Genomic DNA, 23,475 nt, shown 5'->3' on the forward strand with positions numbered 1-23,475 from the left:
GGGATATGAGCACTGTACCTTGGCTCTGGTTGTGTAAGGGATATGAGCACTGTACCTTGGCTCTGGTTGTGTTTGGGATATGAGCACTGTACCTTGGCTCTGGTTGTGTTAGGGATATGAGCACTGTACCTTGGCTCTGGTTGTGTAAGGGATATGAGCACTGTACCTTGGCTCTGGTTGTGTTAGGGATATGAGCACTGTACCTTGGCTCTGGTTGTGTTTGGGATATGAGCACTGTACCTTGGCTCTGGTTGTGTTAGGGATATGAGCACTGTACCTTGGCTCTGGCTGTGTTAGGGATATGAGCACTGTACCTTGGCTCTGGTTGTGTTAGGGATACATGATTGCCTGGTTAGAAGAGCACTGTATGGCTCTGGCATGTGTTTGGGATATGAGCACTGTACCTTGGCTCTGGTTGTGTAAGGGATATGAGCACTGTACCTTGGCTCTGGGTGTGTAAGGGATATGAGCACTGTACCTTGGCTCTGGTTGTGTAAGGGATATGAGCACTGTATCTTGGCTCTGGTTGTGTTAGGGATATGAGCACTGTACCTTGGCTCTGACAGTGTTAGGGGATATGAGCACTGTACCTTGGCTCTGGTTGTGTAAGGGATATGAGCACTGTACCTTGGCTCTGGCAGTGTTTGGGATATGAGCACTGTACCTTGGCTCTGGTTGTGTTAGGGGATATGAGCACTGTACCTTGGCTCTGGTTGTGTAAGGGATATGAGCACTGTACCTTGGCTCTGGTTGTGTTAGGGGATATGAGCACTGTACCTTGGCTCTGGCAGTGTTAGGGGATACGAGCACTGTACCTTGGCTCTGGGTGTGTAAGGCATCTCCTCTGACTGACCCCTCTGTACTCGCTTCCTCCTCGGGTGCTGTTCTTCCTGAGACCTCTCCATGACCCTGGAAGGAGATTCTGTGATGGTGCCATCCTGGTCTTGTCTGGGTTTTCACACAAGTAACCCGAAACACACACACACACCGACACACATATACACACACAAACACAAACACACACACACTGCATGAAAAGGTACACTCACGTGGGGGACACAAATCTGAACACAGACACATTTCCTGCCGTGTGCGGCATGTGTCAATGTGGGAAACCACAGTTCTGTGTGTGACAAGGACACAATTTTGTGCACAGAGGTGTTCTTGTCCAGACACTTAGTATAAATCACCAGACATGGCCGGGCGTGACTCAGAACACGCCGTGAAATCTCAATGTGAGCAGAGACCGTGAATGAATCAAGAATATCCAGAAGTCCAGAAAATCCCTGATCACAGACGTGGGCCCAGGAGTGTGCAGAACTTTCTGGAAACACACGTGTTAACACGGGGAAACTACAGCTCGCGACCGACACATCCCAAATTTAGCTGCAATTTAAAAGGTCGGATATCGTCCAGAAACTCAGTTTTTCATGCAGCGACACACACACACACACACAAAATGTGCGTGCACATAAACAAGTGGACACACGTAACACAAACACATACACAAAGATGTTTGTTCCGCTGTACAGCTGGAATGAGTATACACAATGACTCATCACTGTTCTGAAATGGCGCCTCATGTAGAAATGCACAGACACAAATTGCTAGGGCATCATAGTAATGACTGAGCATGGTTATTTAATTAGGATTTCAAGGTTAAAATCCTGCACAGTATGTCTTACAGAGTCATGCTATTGGTCATCGTATAGTTAAGCTAGGGGATCAGCTTTACAGTCCTTAAGCTAGAAAATTAGCTTCAGCACAAACTTCATACTACTGTCGTACTCACCCCTCTCAGGCAGGTCATCATCAAATAAGAGAAAGTGTTTTACACATCTTTCAGGTAAAATAAATAAGCAATGAATTGATTTTCTGAAGACCTCTAAACTGATTTTGAGTAGCTTCAGATTTATTATTGGGCACTTTCACTGGGGAAAAAAAACCAGTAACTGGAGTTTGAAAAGTCACCTAGACGTTTAAAAAAAAAAAAACTACGACAGGCTCCGCCTGGCACTTACACTGCCTCCCCATTGGTCAGGGAGGTTGTAGTGAGTGGGTCCTCCGGCTGGGACACAGACTGGGGTTCGGGTTGGGGGTGGGGCTGGGTGGGCGGCGGCTTGGCGTTGCCAGGCGTTGACTGGTCCTGTGCGTGAGTCAACGGGAGCATTGGCCTGAAGAGGGCGCCCATTTTACCCTGCAGGGGGTGGGGAGGAGCAGGGGGAGAGTGAGGTTTCCACATCAATTACTGATTTACTCCTTTTCAACCAATCAAATGCAAAAGCAGGCCTTCACCAGCGTCATATTGGTGGAGTCACCGTCAATCACCGACTCATTTCATATCGACCAATCAAATGAGGGAGAGTGAGGCTTTACAAGTATCACTGTGGATGGAGCTACCACATGCTGTCAACTTACATTGTGTCAACCAATAGAAGGAGAGAACCAATGCACTCCAGCAACTGAATCCTAACTAATTTAAACCCCAAAACCCAACCTTACAGCATCTTTTAGGCTTATTTTACAGGTAAGCTTTTTTCTTAAGAACATAAGATTAAAGACTAACGGCAAATAAAACCATTCTGTCCAAGTCATGCAATTAAATTACAGTATAATGGCAGGGAACGATATGAAATAAATAATAAAAGACAAATATAGCTCATTTGGCTGGTTTCAGAGCTATAAAACCCTAGAGAAACTGTACCAGAAACAGGATTACAAATGAGCTGCATTTATAGCAGTGTGGTATAAAGACCTTACTAATACATCAACATATAATATGGAGATTTCTGCTTTGCTTATTCAGGGATCATACCTCATGTCAAACAAAACATGAGAAGCCAATTGTCATGACTCTTAAACATATACAGTAAATCCCAGAATTAAGTGAAATCCTTCTGCTGTTGAATAGGCCTTACTATAATAAAACCTGTACTCTAAATAAATTGAAGGCCTTATCTTGTTCCATGGTCCTACTGCAACCCTGTTAAAGGTACAGGAAACTGGATTCAAACTGTGGTTATATTCTCCCCAGAAGTGACAATTGCTTGTCTTCTTAATATTTCCTTCAAGTTTAACCCAATTATAACCATTAAACTGTAATAAGCACTATTAGATTATCGTGACCTCTTCATTAATATTTATATCTGCAAGGCACTTCATATGCAAACCATTCACCAGCAACCTCGTTGTTAGGTTTGAGCAATTTTTCCAGTCCAGCAACACTAGACTACCAGGCAACAGAAAAGAAAGCAACATAAGCTAGGCGTTACGATCGTACAGTTAAACCCACAGGTTATTCAATGTGTATTTACGTAGTAACACTGAGCTACTTGTGCACTAACATTAGACTTGACAGCAGTCTCAAACTCCAGACATTACACCTGAACAAAGAAAGGCTTTGATTCTGCACATCTAAGCTTGAAAGCTATTTAATTATGGCCGGCTAATGGGCAGCCTGCTTACAGATCCATCACGAGTCTGTTCTGTAGCAACCGACAGTGTCACCAGCAGCAACAGCAACTACAAATATTAACTGTTTGGGGTATTGGAAAAATTGCAGAGCCCGTGGTCCTCCAGAAATTAAAACAATTTATTTTGCGTCTCTTCTTTTTTTTGAAAAAGAAAAAATCTTATTGGTTTTTCTGCATCCAGAGAAGGCACAATGTTTAGGCATTTCCAACTTAGCTTGCCTGCACAAAATTGGCAAGGAGCCTCATGTACATATAACAAGCAGAAAGGATTTCACCAGTCTTAGTGTTTTAGTGACGTACATTGTACCCAGTTAACTCCGCCCACTGACCTGCTGTTAAGCCAAGGGGGAAAGCAAATCATTTCAAAATATTTCTGGGCCATGTGTAAATGCAGAAAAGTCTTAAGACAACACATCAGCAAAGGATTCACAGATTTCAGTTTACTGGACCTTTAACATAACACAGGCAGCTGCTCTGGAAAATGATCTTCGGATTTTCTAAAACAAATTTTTATCCCTGAGTTTTCTTCTCTCAGCTGTTTGTAACCACCAACAATTATTTCTGCAGGGTCACCTTGTCAGATAACTGCACTGCCTACACTGTTGCCGCAGGTGGATTCCTGCTGGGGACAGTGCCCCCTGGTGCCACCCCGGGGTAGTGCAGGGTAGACCGTTACCTGGGGCCCGCCCGCGGACTGCTGCTGAAGCCTCTTGGCACGGTTCTCCTTGTAGTAATCAAAGATCATCAGCGCGGCGTACACCTTCCCCACCGTCAGCTCGTTATCTGCGGGAGAGAAGGAAAGGGAGTGATGGAGAAAGAGAGAGAGAGAGAGAGAGAGAGAGAGAGAGGGATGCATACTGTTGTATAGGCCAGTGGTAACCAACCCTGTTCCTGGAGATCTACCATCCTGTAGGCTTTCATTTCAACCCTAATCTGGCACACCTGACTCTACTAATTAGCAGCTCAATGAAATCTCCAGCTGCTGAATGAGGTGAGCTTTCTTAGGGTTGGAGTGAAAACCTAGAGGATGGTAGATCTCCGGGAACAGGGTTGGTTACCACTGGTATAGGCCCACTCCCTGCATGCATTTTCATCGCCTAATCCAGTCATTTGCAAACTGCAAGTCAGAATCCACTGTTGGGTTGTGGCAGAGTTTTTGAGGTGAGTTGTGAGGTTAAAAAAATAAATAAATAAAAAAACTTCCCATATCCAACATCTTCATTGCAGGAGGTAGACGGTCACTGTGCAATATGAGTCTGCTGGCTGCAGCTATTTTTCACAACAACGCTCAAAGACTGGAGCCCTCATTTGTGACATAAACTGTACAGTATAAACCTTTATTAATGTACTAGATTCCTTCTCACTCAACCACAGCGCTGTCAAGTGGAACAAGTGTAGATAAGTCAAGAGGAGCAGTTAAGCCATCCTTCACACGGTGTGCCAAGTCACATGTATCAAGAAATAAAACGACACATCTCTTCCCAGATTAAATGTCTCCATAAATCCTCCAGGTTGTTAACCTGGCGCAGCTGTATCACCTGATGGAACGATAAAAGCGATTACAGGCTCAGCAAGGTGACGACGGCAGCAGAATGGGTGGAAAGTCAACCGGAAACAGTGACGTAAGGGAATAGTTTCAGGTCAGGCCACTAGATGTCACTGGAGGAGCAGCTCTGTCTTGTCTCGATTCAAGGAAAGGCAAGCAGCAAACTACTTAAATGCACACAATCCAGCCCACAGACAGCTTAAAACACAAACACACGAACACACAGACCCACCAACATACAACGCATTGAATTATACAAACAGCCCAGTACATGCATGAACATGCACACACACACACACACACTCTCCCTCCCTCTTTCTCACAAACTAAAACACACCCTCCCAAAAACTCACACAATCCCTCACTCACAAGCCCACACAGAAAGACCCTGCACAAGATACAACATCAGCACTACCTTCGGAAACCTTCCAATTATTATTTCTACATCCGATGACATCATCGACAATCAGATGGATTTCGATAGCCTCCTTAACACAGGCGGTTCGGGTCCGAACAGACCCCCACAGAGCCCCGCCATCACAGGGCACAGAGGCCATGTGGGTCGCCCCGGGAGGGGGCTGTGAAGCCCCCTCACATCTCAAAGGCTACCCCACAGAGGGGTGCCATCACGCTCCCCCACCCCTGAACGAAACGCACGAGGAGCTTACGCTTGTGAGGCGTCACCAGGAGGTCGACGGTTTTGGGGGACAGGTTGGGCCACACGTTCCCCAGCTCCCTCCTTAGGTCCGCATCACACAGCCTCTGAGCCAGAACCCCTGGAGAGAGAGAGAGAGAGAGAGAGGAGAGGGAGAGAGAGAGAAGGAGAGAGAGAGAGGGGGAGGGAGAGAGAGAGAGAGAGGGGGAGAGGGAGAGAGTGGGGGAGAGAGAGAGAGAGAGAGAGGGGGGAGAGGAGAGAGAGAGAGAGAGAGAGAGAGGGAGAGGGGGAGACAGAGAGAGAGAGGGGGAGGGAGAGAAAGACAGGGAGAGAGGGGGAGAGGGAGAGAGACAGAGAGAGAGAGAGAGAGACATGACATGTTACTGAGACACAACCAAGCTTTGGTGTCAATGTTTGACCACTTACACACTACTTGTCACTACACTGACTTGTTTTCTGGGTCATGGTGATGACATGGACTGATGTCTATTTGTTTAGGGGAAGGAGGTGAGTCTTCCACCACCAGAACTGAATTTTGGGTATTTCCCAAATCCCAATCCAAGTTCGTAGTGACGCATACTCACCAAGTAGGAAAAATGCTGTTCTGACAATGAGACAGCCCTTAGGCCTCATATACTTGATGGGAACACACCATTGAGCCCACGAGCCCATAAGTCCAGAGAATGAGATTCAGCCAATCAGAAGAGGGCAAGTGCGAGGGCAATGAGAGGAAGGTAATGGCACTACAGCTGGACAATGAGAGGAGGGCAGTTGTATACACACTACAGAGAGACAGCGTAAGAACGAGAAGCAGGCCACAGAGGGTGTGTTCGGTAACGACAGGGGCAGCTCACCTGAAGCCAGCTTGACGTCCAGAGCCGTGCGGATGAGAGCCATCAGAGTGGAGGTGAAGTGGACCGTGTTGTCCTCGGCGATGGGCATGTTCATCCTGACCAACCGCTGACGAGAGGAGCGGGGGGAGGGTGGGGAGGCGGGCAGAGCTGTTAGACCACTCCCCCCCATCTCACCTTCGCCCAATCAAACACCATAAAGCCCTGACTGAAAGCCACTTTCTGCGTGCTGGACGTAGTGCGCTCGCTTTTGAAGTCAGCTGGGAGTCAGCTGAGCCTTCATTTTTACTTGAGAGGCCAAAACTAGGCACTAGATTTTAAAAAATGAACCACGTTTCATTAATAATTGAGTTCTGGAGGTGAATCTGTCCAGGAGCCCCTCATCTCAGCACACAGAAAGTCTCATCAGTAAATAAATAAATCAATAAAGTTAAAAAAATAAAGACAGTAAATTAAGCAGGGTCCGGAGAGACGAATGCACATTCGGATCCCGTAACGATGGCAGCAGACTTGAGTGACGGCATGCACGTCAGGGGACGGGTGGAGATACGGAGACATGGAGAGAGAGAGAGAGAGACGACGCGCGTGAGCAGCTTTTAGAAACGCGCAGTACGAACAGCGCAGAAAGTCACGCGGTCACATGACCCTGACCACGCGCTTCCTTCAGGGGGGGTTAGCTCCAGTTAAGCCAGAAACAGCGCCAGCCTGTCACACAATGAAATGAGTCTTGCTGTGAGGGGAATAATGTGCCCACATGTACTGTATAGAAAATGCATCTTTAACCTCCTACGACCCAGAGTTTCATTTTTGTCCCCTGTAGGGGGACAAGTCTCTGGTCTCAATCTCAAGAACCATACGTTATGCTGTTCTGAAACCTACGCTACATGTGACATTCAATAAAAATTTAATTAATCATATTTTTGAAAATAATAATGTAGTGTCAAGCAGTGCTTAAATGGTGAAAAAAAGCAAAAATTGTATTTATTAAAGCACCAAAAATCGGCACATGCTAAAATGTACCACCTACCACACATATCTGTGAGTGAGTTTCTTTTTATATTACTGGGGGCGGGGGGGGGCAGAGGGGGTGCCGTGATGGGGCCACGAAGCTCCTCGCTCCCACTCAGAGGCCAATGGGAGGGAGACGCGCGCGTGTGTGCGCGTGTGTGTGTGTGACTGTAATGGGAATACACGGCGTCGACGCGCTGCACCGCTGCTAAGTGTGGTGGAGCGTAACTGTGGGAAGGGCTGTGCTACGCTAGCTATGACCAGTAGGGGGCATAGTGGAGCACCGTGCGTCTACCGCACGTCTACTGTAGGTCTGCTCTGCAGGGCGGGCCAATAGTCTACCAGGCCTCGGAAAAGGACGGGAGAGAGGGAGCGAAAGAGGAGAGGAGAGGAGGGGCAGAACCACACGGTCAGACATACATGCAAGCACATATTCCATATATACACAGGCAGTCAATTACATACAGACATTTAAATACACATAAATGCAGTCAAATTCCCACACACAAAAAGACATACATACACACACATACGCACGCACACACTCACACACGCACACGCACACACACACACGCACACATACACACACACGCACACTCACCTACACACACACACACACACACACACACACGCACACTCACCTACACACACACACACACACACACGCACACACGCACGCACGCACACACACACACACACGCACACACACACACGCACGCACACACACACACACACGCACACACACTCACACAGGGCACACACACACACACACACACACACACACACTCACACTCACGCACACACACACACACACAGGGCACACGCATGCGGACACAGAACCATTGGTCCGTGACCCGGAGGCGGCCCAAAGCGAGCGGACAGAGAGCGGCAGCCTAGTGCAGCCACAGAAGCGCGTGTGTGAAGGAGACGCGTTCTGAAAGATGGAGGCAGAGAAACGCGGAAAAACGAGACAGCGGATAAAACACCGGCACGCCAGGGAGCGCTGCGCGTTCATCACGGGGGAGCGAGAGAGAAACGCTTTTTTTTCCCGGGACAGCAGAAAATGAGGAAGGGGTAAAATAAATGTGAAAACGGGCAAATCTCGCCCCTCTGCACAGATCCACCGCCCCTCTCCTCCCTCTCCCTCTCCCCCCTCTCCCTCCCTCCCTTCTCCCACTCTCTCCTGCTCCCTCGGTCTCATCTCGTCTCTCAGAAACACTCGGTTATATTTGGTGCCGAGACGCGAGGGAACAGCCATCAGCCAGAACGTTCTGAGACTTCTCCCGATAGGTCTGAGCTCACACAGCCTCTGCTAAAAAAACAGCCTGTAGCACGCTGCTATGCCTCGCTGTTCCACCAATCACGGAACGGCTACACAGCAAAAATGTCCAGGGTTAAAACATCGCTTACAGAGTTTATGTGAGTCCACCGTGGACAGTTTAATTAACACTAGACATGTGCAGCTCTACGACTGGACAGAGTCAGGTGCTCTACAAGTGGACCGTGGAGTGAGGAGCAGCACACTCTATCAATAAGATGTTCTGAAATCAAGCGGGGAAAAATCTGGGAATAAAACAAAATAATATTTTTCAAAATCTTTCAGAGTTTTAAGTTTAGAAATTTGGGCTGGGGGGGTTCTACTGTACCAACGATGACCCTCTGCTTTGATCTATGCTCGCGGGCACGTAACATCGTCAATCTGTATTCAAACCCTATTTGCACTTATTCTAGTGTCTTATTTGTCTCTTAGCACTAAGAAACATCGTGTTGCAGATCATATCGGATATCGGAACAGAAGCAGAGGAGGAGAGAAAGAGAGAGAGAGAGAGATCAGATGAGTATTAACACAAAAAACACAAACAGATACAGAAGAAGACTGTCACAACGCCAATGGGAGGAGAGGGGAGGAACCGGTGGGAGGGGCTACCTTGTAGGCGACTCTGGGCGGGCACTTCTTTCCCAACCCTAAGGGCGGGGTCAGGTGGAGAAGCATCTCGTACATATCAAGGTAGCTCATGCGCCCACTTCAAACGATAAAATAAAAAACAACAGACCAGAAAAAAAGGAACCGGGATTCCAGAGGAGAGGAACAGCACAGAGGAGGAGGAAAACGGGGAAAAAATAAAATGACAAAAGCAAAAGAAAACGGAAAGAAAAACAGAAATCTGAGTTATTTCGATTTCCAGGAGAAGGACTCCATCGGATGCCATGCCAGCCCCCCCCCCCCCAGAGGAGGCGTGGATGGATCCCGGGGGTTTGGGATGAGGAGGATGGGGGGGGTAACTGAAGCAGTCTGCGCCCCGAGGACACATTTGGAAGGGGGTCATGGGGTGTGAATGGGGGGGCGGGGGGCGCAGGGGCGACGGTATGGCGGCGGCAAGCCGTTCTAAAGGGGGGGGGGGGGGGGGTGGACGACTGCTTCCTCATGCTGAGGGGCATTGTGGGTAGCCACCAGGCAGTGGAAAACAAAGCTTTCAAAGAAAGGCACATTCTGTGAGTCAGAACCTCAAGCACGTCCCACAGTTCCCAGCACTGCTACTGCCCAGTCACACTGGCTGGGCCTAGGCAGTAGACACAAATGTTGAATTTGAAAAATAAGCCCTCCAAATATGGTCAGCCTTGATTCTACATGACACAGAAGAGACAGGTGATGTTAACCTGACAGGCAGACTGATGCCTTGCAGGCATCAGGGCTAAGGGGACAAGGATTCACCTGGGTCTCTCAACCAACCAGGTATCAGCGCCTGAGAAGTTTTCTAAGCTTTGTTTTCCAGCCTTGCAATATTACCCACGAGCCAATTAGTATGGGAGGACTGAGTGGGCGGTCAAGTCATTTGTTGGTGTCGGAGGGAGAGGAACCAACAGCCATTCTGTTAGGTCTCTGGGCATTAGTCTCCCCCTAGTGGAGGAAGCTTGTTCTCACACCTTGTACGCCACCCTGTTCGGGCAGTTCTTCCCTAAGCCAAGCGGGGGCGATATAACGCGCAACAGTTTGTACATATCCTTATAGGAAATCCGCCAACTGCAAGAAGAACAAGCTGGGTTAGTGCACAGACATCAGGACTGCTTAACAATAAACCAAGATCTTTGAAAATACACAGTTACATGATTTTTCAAGAGTTGCTGAACCAAACATATCCTGAGTTGTGAGAAGATTTAGTTGAGCGATTTACAACTTTATTAACAGCTTTGCAGACAAACAGCTTTGTCTTGGTTCATTCAGAATGTACATGTAAATTGAGATATCCTGTTTGTTTACACGATATTACACACTCAACCAGCCCTAAGGCAGTGGTGCAGTATATCAGTTAGGGAGTTGGGCTAGTAACCCACAGGTTGCAGGTTCTGTTCCCAGGTAGGACACTGCTGCTGTACCCTTGAGCCAGTGTAAGAGTGTAAGTCGCTCTGGGTAAAAACAATCTGCTTAATACCTGAAACATAAATGTTGACTTATAGCTTTAACCCCCCCCCAGCAAAACAAAATAATGGCAGTTCATTTCCAGTAACGCCACTGACCTTTCCCACAATGCTCAACTCTGGTGGGATGTCCTTATCAGGAATGACTCACGCAGATATTCTGAAACAATGCTAAACTGTCAGGACCCTTTTCCCCCAAATCTGCAGTAACTGGATTCCACACTAGTTTGATTAGGATTAGTTTTAGCAGAAGAGGTCTATAGACATAAATTATGACCATCTGTGGTGTTTATTTTTAAGGAAAATAGGATTTAGTTTATCAGGGGGGTCCAGTAGTCGGAATTTGAAGGGAACACAGAGTGCTTTCATCCTGGATAACACAGTCATTTCCTTAACCCAACCCAAGGGGTGTTGTGGTTGTTGTACATGTGGTTCATGTGTGGAAGAACTACACATCCCAGACTCCCCAGTATCCGGGCACAGATATTGAAGTGAGATCTGTAATCTTGTTTTGTCCTCCCACTATCGAACATAATAACACGGTTAAAATATCTATTATGTAAACTAGGGCAGGCTGTCTTTATGCGCGCACACACACACACACACACGCACACACACAAAATATATTTTTCTCCTTTTGTCTTATTTCTTCAAAGCAGCCCTTCAGTTAAAGTCTTCCACTATCCCAGTTTCTATGGTGATCAGCGAGGAGGCTGCACATGTCAAAGCCACCCGCAAAATATTACCGATCCTTCATATCGACGGCGAGCTTTGTTGTTTCTTCTCATTCGAATGAACCGAAATAACGAAATTTATTTTCAATACGCTTTTCGCGGGATAAAGTATTTTCAATGAATACTAAAGTGTGGAAAAAAATAAAAAAGAAGATATAAATATTTTATCCCTTCATCCCTGTTTAATAAGGAGGAGCTTTGGGTGTGATGCGGAAAACCGGATTTATGGAAATCTGTCACACGTCACACTGTCATCCACACCACCGCTGAGCCGCACACGCTGGCATTAATATAAGCTTTCCCGAGTTTCAAACTCCACTTCGGAAATCGCAAGATTAACCTAAAAAGCGGATTTCACTCCCCTCACCCCAACCCCAAAATTTCCAAACTGTCACATTTGAGGAACTACAACTCCCTCACTGCCAGAACTTTCAGCGGCGGATGAACACGTACCAGGCGGCTGGGTCGTACTCCGCCCAGACGCGGATGAATTCGTCCAGGTGGTGAGGCCCCAGTATGGAGGAGTCCCGGGTCAGGTACTCAAAGTTATCCATGATGACAGCGACAAACAGATTCAGCATCTGCAGAGTCACGTGAGGGAGAAAGACAGACAGGAAAAAAGAGAGATTCATTTTCAGATGTATTGTTTGTGTATGTGTTTATTATTATTATTATTATTATGATTATATATTTATTGCTGAATATATATTCATTTTCATTATTATTTAATTTACTCACTTATTATTATTCAACTGTAATAATATTTATATTAATTTATTTTTCTGTAAATGTTTTGTGCTTTGAGATATGATTACATTTTTTATTCTGCCAATAAAGTGTGCAAATATGTAGGATAAGGAGGTATGCACAGCTTTTTGTACACACTAGGGAGCGGTCTTATTCAAGAATCCAAATATCCAATATTATCATATAAGAACATTATTCGGTTAACTACCGTTTCAATTTATTGAATGCATCAATATTATATAATTACAATGAACAAAAATACTACATTAGGACATTAAGATGTGCAAACCAGAATAATTCTAATTCATCTGACAGTCTACAACAGAGATTTTCTGAGTGATGGTCCTGGAGAGCCACAGATTATGCTGTTTTTTTTTTTTTTTTGTTTTTTTTGCCATAAGATTTAGGTGAACCGGGGTTGGTTGAATTACCTGCATAATCAATATTTTCATATTCAGTGCTGACTAACAATGAAGACCAGCAGACCATATGGCTCATACGGACCAGAGCTGAGATGCCCGTCTCCTTGACTGTGGGTACATTAGGAGCTTCAAAGGGCTGAACGGCCGGTTGTAGTCATAATGTGCCCTTTAGTGTGTTCCCTGTCTGCCAGTGGTTTATGTACTCAGTCAGCACATAAAACACTTGGTGCAGGTGCAGCACCGATCAAATAAGTACATTTCCGCCCTCTTAAATGTCAACGTGGTATTTTAACCTCTGTACCTTAAAACATTTATGAGCTTTAGCTTTCTGTTGCATGTTTGTGAAGTTGCTATCTTTATATATCAGGGCATTAAAAAACAATAACAATTTCCTTATGAGGAATAATGAAGGGTTACTAACTCATTAAAGGACGCCTAGAAGGGCTGAATGGACTTTCGTCATCATTATGTAACCGTGCTCGGAAAATAATTATCTTTAATGTCAGTGGTTAATGTTCTGGCCCCACGTGTAACCAGAAAAGGAATACGAAGGAGAGAAAGAAGACCAGAACTGACCAGAAAGGAGCAGAGGAAGATGAAGGAGACGAAGTAGAAGTAGGCGAAGTCGCTGCCGCACTCCTTCCCCACGGAGCCGGAGCGCTCGTCACACGTCCGGTGGCTCAGGCACGCCAGCATGATCTCGTGCCACGCTTCCCCCGTCGCGCTCCTAGCGGATAGACGCGCGAACCAACACGAGCAATCAGCGGAAAGACACGAATTAACAAGCGCGCGTATGTGTGTGTAAAAGATGTGCGCGAGCTCACGCAGACACACACGCATGCACGCATTTATGCTAGCAAAACAGTAGGACCATCATAAATGTGTGTACACACTTACACTCATGAGTGTATATACATAACTGCTTGCATGCAAATATACTGTGTTTTTCTATACAATGGATTTGTTTGGCCAAACAGATTTCCATCGCCCAAAAACATTTTTCGGAATTTAGCCGCTTATTTCTATAAGCAATACATTATACTTCGGTATTCGTTAGTTTTCCTTTAAAATGTCAAAAAGTGACAAACACCCGACTCTCGTTTCGCTGCGTGAGCTGGCCCTCCCCACTCACTCGCGTAGCTGGCGTTTGTAGAGCAGAGCAAGGAGGGCGGTGTCTGAATGTTAACATAATTAGAAGCAAAGTCATGCAACCGTGTGTGTACCAGGTAACAAAATATTTAAAGTTTTTCAAAATTGGTAAAAATGTACCCATTTTTGTGCCTGTTGTGCCCAAACCAAGACTGCAAAGTTATAAACATTATTTGGATTTATGTTAGCTAGCATTTTGCTGTTCATTATTTTCATGTGCCTTTCCACTGTGAGCCACAATGGTTGTAATGATTAAGATCAAGTTCAACGAATTTGAGTGCTAGCCTAAGATGTAGGAAGGATGAGCTTTTAATTATAACTATTATGCAGAGAACAAGGAAAAACAGGATGACAGGAAATGATGTGGGCTGACTGTAGCACAGGAGGTAGAAGAGTTATTTCCTAGCATGAGCCATCAATTATACGCAAGCACATTTTAGCCAGGGGCACATAGGGCATACGCGACTATGTCCACTCCACTGCTTCCACATCATCTCAGGGTGAACCCAATATTTTACAAGGGATCAGCAAACATACTGTCAGTCTGGGTCAGTCAGCTACAGAAATGCCTCCAGCTCACTCTGAAATAATGCTGACCCACAGCTAATATGGCTATCATTTCATATCTCCTACAGGAAAGTGCAGAGCATGCCAACTTTCAAGAAACTGATAGGGTGGCCTGATTATATATTGTATATATTAGGCAAGACATCATAAAAAAAACACATAGTGGAGGATGGCAGCAAATGAGAAAACAAAAATGCTTATTCCAAATGCTTTCATTATAACACTGACTCGCTTAATCTAACTGAGAGGTTGCAGGTTCAATTCCCAGGTGGGGCACTGCCATTATACGCTTGAACAAGGCACTTAACCTGATGTGCTTCAGTAAATATGGATAGATATGGAGAATGTATCAAAGAGCCACTGCCTCTGCCACAATTCTGCCATGATGGAACTGCAAGTAGCACTAGTGCTAAAGTTTTCTAACTTTAACCTGAACACAATAAAACATCACTTACTCCTGTTTAGTACACCACTTTTTACTGCATTTTACCTTTTTACTGCATGAGATTTTACTACATGTACTGTGTTGTCTTTTTGTGTGCATTTGATGTTCTTATATGTACTGTATTGTATCTCTACGTGAGCTATGCACCAGTGAAAGACAAATTTCCATTATTGCCTGCATCAATGGACAATAAAGTGTTTGAATCTTGAATCTTGAAACATCACTTTGGGGAGCAACAGCAGCAGTGTGCCGGATCAGATCCTTCTTGTCGATTTGCACCTGTGAGCGTTTTGTGCGTGCGCGTGCGTCCCCTACGCTACGCCGCCGCGACCGGCTTTACCTGAACAGGAGCATGAGGGCTTGGAAGAAGGTGCAGAAGTTGTTGTGGTGATTTATGGACGTGTCTTCGTTGAGCTCGATGTTCCCGAACACCTGGGGAGAGGCGGGAAGGGGACAGCAGAAGAGACCCCCGCTTTAAGGACAGCGCCACCGTAAGGTCACCGTATAGGGTTTAGACGCGGAAACGGCAACGGGATGCGTCACTGAGTCGCGGCTTAACGGGGAAAACATCGAGCGCAACGCAGCAGTTAGGTGCTAAAGTGAACTTTCCCGTGGAGTCAGCATTCTCCAGTGCTGCGGTGGCTCGCTAGACACAATGCCGTGATTAAACATAGTGGTGCTGGGGGGGGGGGGGGGGAGAGGCCCGTGCGTCAGGCACAATGGCCTTTGATTTACTATCCTATGCTAATCTATCGGATCGCGGGCGTCGTCGTTTCACGAAAACAATTTAGGAGATTGCCTGCGCTTTGTTTTTTTTTTTTTTTCTTGTTTCTTGAAGCGCAGCCAGAGCTTTGTCGAAGTCGCCCTATTTCAGCGTTCGTCGTAAACTCTGCGAGAGCGCTTTCGCGGAGATCAGGCACGACTGCGGATGTTCTGCGGGAAAGATGAAATAAAAATAAACCCATTCAAAAAGCTTGTGCTCTTGTAGGTAAAAAAAAAAAAAAAAGAAGCAATATAAGGTAAAATATGAAAATAAAAAAGCGTGGTAAAACACTGCAGTCACAGTGTCAGATCAGGTCATCCAAATTGCCAGTTATATTGTCTATAAACACTACCATAGATATACCACTGTATGACATCCATTTTCCACAGAGGCTACCAATGGCAATAGATACTACGCTCAAAGACAGCACTGCCTCCAATATTCTCTACTGTCACACCCCATTCATCTATCTAGCCTCTAAAAACTCTATGGTAGCACCGCAGCATTCACAGGCCCACGAGGCACCATGCGCCAATCAGGTTTTCTTCAGGCAGTTGAGCGGACGCCCCGGGTCCTCGCGCGCTCCGAGGCGGCGGCGGCAGCGGCGGAGCTCACCTGCATGCCGATGATGGCGTAGATGAAGAAGAGCATGGCGATCAGGAGGCAGACATACGGCAGGGCCTGGGGAGAGAAGGGTGGAACGCCTTAGTGGGCGGGCACGGTGGCATAGTGGTTAGCACTGTCTTGCCTCGCAAGGAAGGAGGTTCCGGGTTCGAATCCAGGTCTGGGTCCGACCGGATCCTCTCTCTGCGTGGAGTTTGCGTGTTCTCCCCGTGTTCGCGTGGGTTTACTCCGGGTACTCCGGTTTCCTCCCACACTCAAAGACAAGCATGTTAGGTGCGCTCCTGCAGGTGCCCTTGACCAAGGCACTGGCCTCAGAACTGGAGTTGGTCCCCTGGACGCAGCACTGTGGCTGCCCACTGCTCCTAAGTAACTAGGATGGGTCAAATGCAGAGGACAAATTACCCGACGGGGTTCAATAAAAGTATAGCTTATCTATATCCTATATCTATCTTACCCAAAATTTAATCGCAGCGCAGGTTTTTACAGCCTTACATTATTTACACAGGAGTCAGAGATGCAAATCACCATTAGTCTGCATTACATTATATTACCCTAGCCATTACACTCCACTGCATTATATCATGCTACATTATACATTATTCAAAATTATATTAGCCTAACTAACCGTGATACTACACTGCATAACATTATACTACATTATACAAAATTATATTACCCTAACCATTACACCACATTATGTTGTATTATACTGTAAATTATACTACATTAATGACCCATTACAGTAAGCAGGGGTTGCAGTACAGAGTTGAAAATTTGATTCTGGGGAACTGCGATTCCACAATTTAGCAAGGCAATTAAACCTGTTTCGGCAAATACCCAGGTGTACAAACTGGAGCAAGGTGCGGAAGTTCCTCTGGATCTTACATCTGCGTCTGCTTAACGTTATGTAAACTGTAAAGCAAAATGACCCGTCTTCTTACACGGCCCAATACCTCAGTTCCATCTGTTAATTCTGTACATGCCAGGATAGGGGTGCAAGTGTGTTCTAGTGTTCTAGATCCAGCTTCCATCTTTACTGTGCAGAGCAACACGTAGTGTATTTAGTCTCCCATTGCATTATTCATTCTTTATTCTGACTATAGGATCTACTGTACAGGAAAGCCATTTCTTTTAAAAGTAGAAAATAAATGTTGGCAAATTGCAAGCCTGTCCAAAAAAAAAAAAGCAAAACAACAAACGAGATACGGCTCTGTTTCGGGCCACCATACACGACCTCTCAGTCTGGAGAAGACATCAAGAGGTTTTCATGCATGAATAAGTGCTTTGAGGCCTTTGGGTAAATCGACAGATAATCTGTGAGGAAAAGTATGGAAGGTACGGACAGAGAGAGCCAAACCTGGCCGCCGGTCAGAGTGATGCCTTGAGAGAATATGGTAAATGGTAAATGGACTGCATTTATATAGCGCTTTTATCCAAAGCGCTTTACAATTGATGCCTCTCGTTCACCAGAGCAATTAGGGGTTAGGTGTCTTGCTCAGGAACACTTCGACACGCCCAGGGCAGGGGATCGAACCGGCAACCCTCCGACTGCCAGACAACCGCACTTACATCCTGAGCTACGGTGCCCCCTTATTGTTATATATATATTATATATTATATTATTATATAATATGTTTTAGTGGGTGGGGCCTATCGAACGAGCAGGCAGAGTATATGGAAGTAGTCTGGTGCAGAAGACAAGGTGCTGTGGGTGGGTGGGTGGGTGGGTGCTGTGGGTGTTTGGGTGGATGAGCGGGTGGGTGCTGTGGGTGTTTGGGTGGGTGGGTGCTGTGGGCGTTTGGGTGGGTGGGTGGTGTGGGTGGATGAGCGGGTGGGTGCTGTGGGTGGATCGGCGGGTGGGTGCTGTGGGTGTTTGGGCGGGTGGGTGGTGTGGGTGGATGAGCGGGTGGGTGCTGTGGGTGGATGGGCGGGTGGGTGCTGTGGTGGATGGGTGGGTGAGTGGTGTGGGTGGATGAGCGGGTGGGTGCTGTGGGTGGGTGGGTGGTGTGGGTGGATGAGCGGGTGGGTGCTGTGGGTGGATGGGCGGGTGGGTGCTGTGGGTGGATGGGCAGGTGGGTGCTGTGGGTGGATGAGCGGGTGGGTGCTGTGGGTGGATGAGCGGGTGGGTGCTGTGGGTGGATGGGTGGGTAACTGGGTGTTTGGGTAATGGGGGTTCAGGGTAGCAGGGCCGGAGGTGTGGAAAGGGGCGGGCGTCCCGCACCTTGAAGGACTGGACGAAGGTCCAGAGCAGGATGCGGATGGTGTAGCCCTGCCGCAGCAGCTTGATGAGTCGAGCCGCCCGGAACAGCCTCAGGAAACTCAGGTTGATGAGCTTGTCCTGTGGAGGGAGGGGGGCGCGGTGGGGAGGGAGAGGGCGTGGTGGAGAGGGAGAGGGGAGTGGTGGGGAGGAGGGGGGCGTGGGGGAGGAGGGAGGGGGAGTGGGGGGAGGGGCGAGGTGGGGAGGGGGGGCGTGGTGGGAGGGCGCAGTGGGGAGGGAGGGGTGTGGTGGGGAGGGAGGGGGAGGTGAGGGGAGAGGGTAGTGAGGGGGAGGAGAGGGCGAGGTGGAGAGGGAGAGGGACGAGGTGGGGAGGGAGGGGCGAGGTGGGGAGGGAGAGGGCGAGGTCGAGAGGGAGAGGGGCGTGGTGGAGAGGGGCGAGGTGGAGAGGGAGAGGGGAGTGGTGGAGAGGGGCGAGGTGGAGAGGGAGAGGGGAGTGGTGGAGAGGGGCGAGGTGGGAGGGAGAGGGGAGTGGTGGAGAGGGGCGAGGTGGAGTGGTGGAGAGGGGCGAGGTGGGGAGGGAGAGGGTGGGGGGCATATAAAGGAGGGAGGGAGGGGGAGAGGCGGGAGGGAGAGAGAGGGTATTTTTCTTCTTTTTAAAACTTGGATAACACTGCAGACCTGGGTCAGATTTATCACCTGAAATCTAACTGTTTAAAATACTTTGTCCTTTTAGGCAGAAATTCCAGCAGATTACTGACTATCAATTTTCACCAATATCGAGAATGAAATTCTTCGTCCTGTTATGGTAGGAGTTGGTTTGTTTTATGTTTTGTTGAAAATTCTCAGGGATCTTCAGCAGTGTTTTCATATAATTACCAGCAGTTAAAGAATTTCAAGTATTTCAAGTGGATTTGACCCAAGTCTGGAACAACACCACATGATCACCATCTCTTAACGATGAAGCCTTAAACAACATAATGACTGGTGAAAACCTGTCACAACCACGAAATGTAGTCTCAGTAAGTACCCTTTCATGGCTAATGCAAGTTGTTAGAGAGCGAGAGAAGTGTTAGCTGAGGTGAGAGAACATGCTGTAGACATTTTATAAAGAGTGGACAATAAAGAATGGCAAATGATCATTACGGTGATGATGACTAACAAGTTTATAATTTTATAAGTGCCTTTTTGGGATCTCGAGAGTAACTTGTGTGGGGAGTGGATAATTCACCCTTTCCTCATAATGGAATAATTGTGGATGACAAGAAAGAATGAGAGAGGGAGAGAGAGAGAGAGCAAGAATGAATTGCGGGACTGGAGGATGACAGTCACTTACTGTGGACTAGTGCAGTCGTCCAATCAGGAAGGAGGATAGCCGTAAACAAAAATTGAGCGCGAGAGAAAAAGAGAAGGGGGGGGAGGAAGCGGCAGAAGAGAAAAGGACAGAGAGAAAAAGAGAACGAGAGAGTAGGGGGAGACAGATGAAGTCAGGCAGAGAGAGAGAAAGTGTAAAAGAAAGAGAGAAACAGAGAAACGCACGCACACAGAGGGGAAAGGGGGAGGAGGAAGAAGAGAACAGAAGTCACGTGCAGCAGAAGAAGTATCCCAAAGAGAGAAAAACACAAACTCACCCTTGAATCAGTGGGAACCTTTAAAACCAGAGACAAACAGGCTGAGGTGACAGGAGCCACAAAGAAAACAGAGCAGAGGTACTACAGACTTCCGTACGTTTGGACATTCTGCAGAGAGACCCCCCCCCCCTCCCCCAGGCACTGTCCCCCCCTCCCCCAGGGCACAGCCCCCCCCCCATCCCCATGGGCATGGCACAGTCTGTCTGCTCCACTTCCCAAATTCATAGCCACATGTTCGCAGTCTTATGAACAAAACGCTCGTAATCGCAGGTCTGACCCATGCATTGTCTTCATGTTACGCATGCGCCCTGTGTCCACAGGGTGATCCAATGACCCACCCATGCTGAACTGAACCCCATGTGATAAAGCCTCCTCACTGAATTTTAAACCTAAAATCAAGTTTTGTTCACGTGGAAACAACCTGTCACTCATCAATAAATCAGTGAATAACTGCTATCCTAATTCACGGGCAATCTTTGTACCCTAACGGTGTACAGCTTTTTAAAAAAAATATAAAAAGGGAGATGTTTAACCTTTTCTAATTGAAGGGCCACACTGGGAAATGACATCACATTTCATGCTGAAAAAAAGATGTAAGGGGTTTTCACTGCTTTCAAAGTTAGGAAAGGGTCATTTTGACCCTGAGGAAAGCACAAGGGTTAAGGATAGTCCATTTGACTCCCAACCCCTCCACAACAAAAGGTGATGCATGAGCAGGCTATCATTTTATCAATCAAACAGATAGGTAAGATTCATGATTAAATAGGCATAGGCAAGATCTGGAGCCTTAGACCAAAATATTAATACTTCCAGAATCAAAGGTAAGTGTATAATTTTGTGAAATTCTGCATGTTTCAGCATGTAATTGCCTAATGAAAACTATGCACTTCTACTGTGTTGAGATGGGGTGGAGATGTACATAAATAAATTATTTTCCATTACTTATTATTTTAAAAATCATGTTTTAAATCAGGCTAATTGGGCTCAGAATTTGACAGATCATTTCTCCCCTGCTTACCATCATCATATTTATGAGGATTAATAAAATAAAAAAAATTAAAAAATGGCCTTTTGTGGGGTCAAACCAAGGTTGCTGGCAGGCCTAGTTTATCCTCGGGGCCATAGTTCGGGTTACGCTGGGCAGCACAAACGCAGGGCGGCGCTAGGACGTGTATGAACGCTGCAGCCATCGTCTGAGGCACACGCTCCTGCCCTCAGCTTTGCTCGTAACGCCTGATTCATCGCTCCGATTCTGCTTTACTGTCGCACGACATCATTCGTTTCCAGACAGCTCTAATCCCGGATGAGCCGTCCGGACTCACGTTCCCCGGAAATACCGGTTTATGGGGGGGTTATGGGATATTTTATTGAAGCAATTCTGGGTTAGAGTAGCTTTCACTCACGCGCTGAGCAGGCTCAGGGTGGCTCGGCACGGTAGCTAAGAGAGAGAGGGCTATCAGACGGGAGCGTATCTATGTTCCCAGGGTCCCGGGACCTTGGGAACATAGGACCCTGGGAGAGCACACATGTAGAGCTGGGGAACATAGGACCCTGGGAACATAGGACCCCTTTGACATGTTCCCATTATGTGCCATATAAATCTGGGGAACATAGGACCCTGGGAACATAGGACCCCTTTGACATGTTCCCATTATGTGCCATATAAATCTGGGGAACATAGGAACCTTGGGAACATAGGAATTACCCCCTGGCTAAAAAAACAGACCCTGCCCCTGTCAAGGCACCTGTGAGGGCACCCCTGGGCCCCCCCTGCCCTTACCGTAGCCTGCATGTCTGCCCCCCGAATCGCAAAGCTAGAATAGCCTCTCAGGTATAGCTCAGTTAAGAGGCCAGCCACACATACAGATGTGCATGAGTCAAAAACTGATTCAACCAATGCCTTTCCGTTGAGGCTCACACGTTGGAAGACAGAGAGAAAACAGGTTGTAATCTGCCATTTCTCCACAGCATTTCTCGTAATTTTACATCCATGTTACACCCGTCAACTTTCGTACTTGGCCTGAAGAAATTAAATTGTTAATCTAGCTAGCAAGGAGATGCCATGTAGTAACATTGCCACAATAGCTAATAGTTAGTGAACAAAGACAAGTCAAGTAAAAACCAACAAAAATACAAATATTGCCGGAAAAAGCAGTCCCTAGCAAACCATTTTAACAGTTGCAGTATGCAGGTCAAGTGATTGTGTAACGATAACGATGACGTTTCCACTTTAAGCAGATTTCTTTTCAAAAGGGCCACGCAGTCTAGATCGATACCAAAATAGACCATGTTTCCTACTTTTGTATGTTCAGCCCATTTCTGCGTGACCCCCCCCCCCCCCCCACCAACACCCCCCCACCAACCCCCACCCCCCCCCCCCCCCCCCGTGTAAACGACTAAACACACGCGGACGCCGCCGTGCTTACGATAATCTCCGTCACCAGGATGTCCGTTATGCTGCCCAGCACGGTCACAAAGTCAAAGATGTTCCAGGCTTCTTTCATGTAGTTCTGTGTGCGGCAGAGAGAGAGAGAGAGAGAGAGAGAGAGAGGAGAGCGTGTTGAGTTACGGATGAGGCATGCATCGGTTTGCCCGCTCACCGCTACGCAGTATTTACAGTGTGCATACGCAGTATTTACAGTACGCATACGCAGTATTTACAGTACGCATACACAGTATTTACAGTACGCATACGCAGTATTTACAGTGTGCATACGCAGTATTTACAGTGTGCATACGCAGTATTTACAGTACGCATACGCAGTATTTACAGTACGCATACACAGTATTTACAGTACGCATACGCAGTATTTACAGTGTGCATACGCAGTATTTACAGTGTGCATACGCAGTATTTACAGTATGCATACGCGTGTATTTACAGTATGCATACGTGTGTATTTACAGTATGCATACGCAGTATTTACAGTATGCATACACAGTATTTACAGTGCGCATACGCAGTATTTACAGTATGCATACGTGTGTATTTACAGTATGCATACGCAGTATTTACAGTACGCATACGCAGTATTTACAGTACGCATACGCAGTATTTACAGTATGCATACACAGTATTTACAGTACGCATACGCAGTATTTACAGTATGCATACGCAGTATTTACAGTACGCATACGCAGTATTTACAGTATGCATACGTGTGTATTTACAGTACGCATACGTGTGTATTTACAGTATGCATACGCAGTATTTACAGTACGCATACG

At 46.9% G+C, this 23,475-nt stretch overlaps 1 protein-coding gene across 1 annotated transcript in view; it reads right to left on the reverse strand.

Moving 5' to 3' along the window:
- The window catches only part of cacna1bb (calcium channel, voltage-dependent, N type, alpha 1B subunit, b), a 209,691-nt gene that overhangs the window by 9,590 nt on the left and 176,626 nt on the right, over positions 1-23,475 (reverse strand). The window contains 12 exon segments of the mRNA XM_064308862.1: positions 816-948; positions 2,022-2,197; positions 4,150-4,256; positions 5,688-5,795; positions 6,529-6,634; positions 9,461-9,557; positions 12,138-12,265; positions 13,430-13,580; positions 15,355-15,446; positions 16,393-16,458; positions 18,623-18,739; positions 22,674-22,757. Coding sequence (XP_064164932.1) covers positions 816-948; positions 2,022-2,197; positions 4,150-4,256; positions 5,688-5,795; positions 6,529-6,634; positions 9,461-9,557; positions 12,138-12,265; positions 13,430-13,580; positions 15,355-15,446; positions 16,393-16,458; positions 18,623-18,739; positions 22,674-22,757 — 1,365 coding nt within the window.

This window comes from Anguilla rostrata, chromosome 14, assembly GCF_018555375.3.
Source record: "Anguilla rostrata isolate EN2019 chromosome 14, ASM1855537v3, whole genome shotgun sequence".
NCBI lineage: Eukaryota > Metazoa > Chordata > Actinopteri > Anguilliformes > Anguillidae > Anguilla > Anguilla rostrata.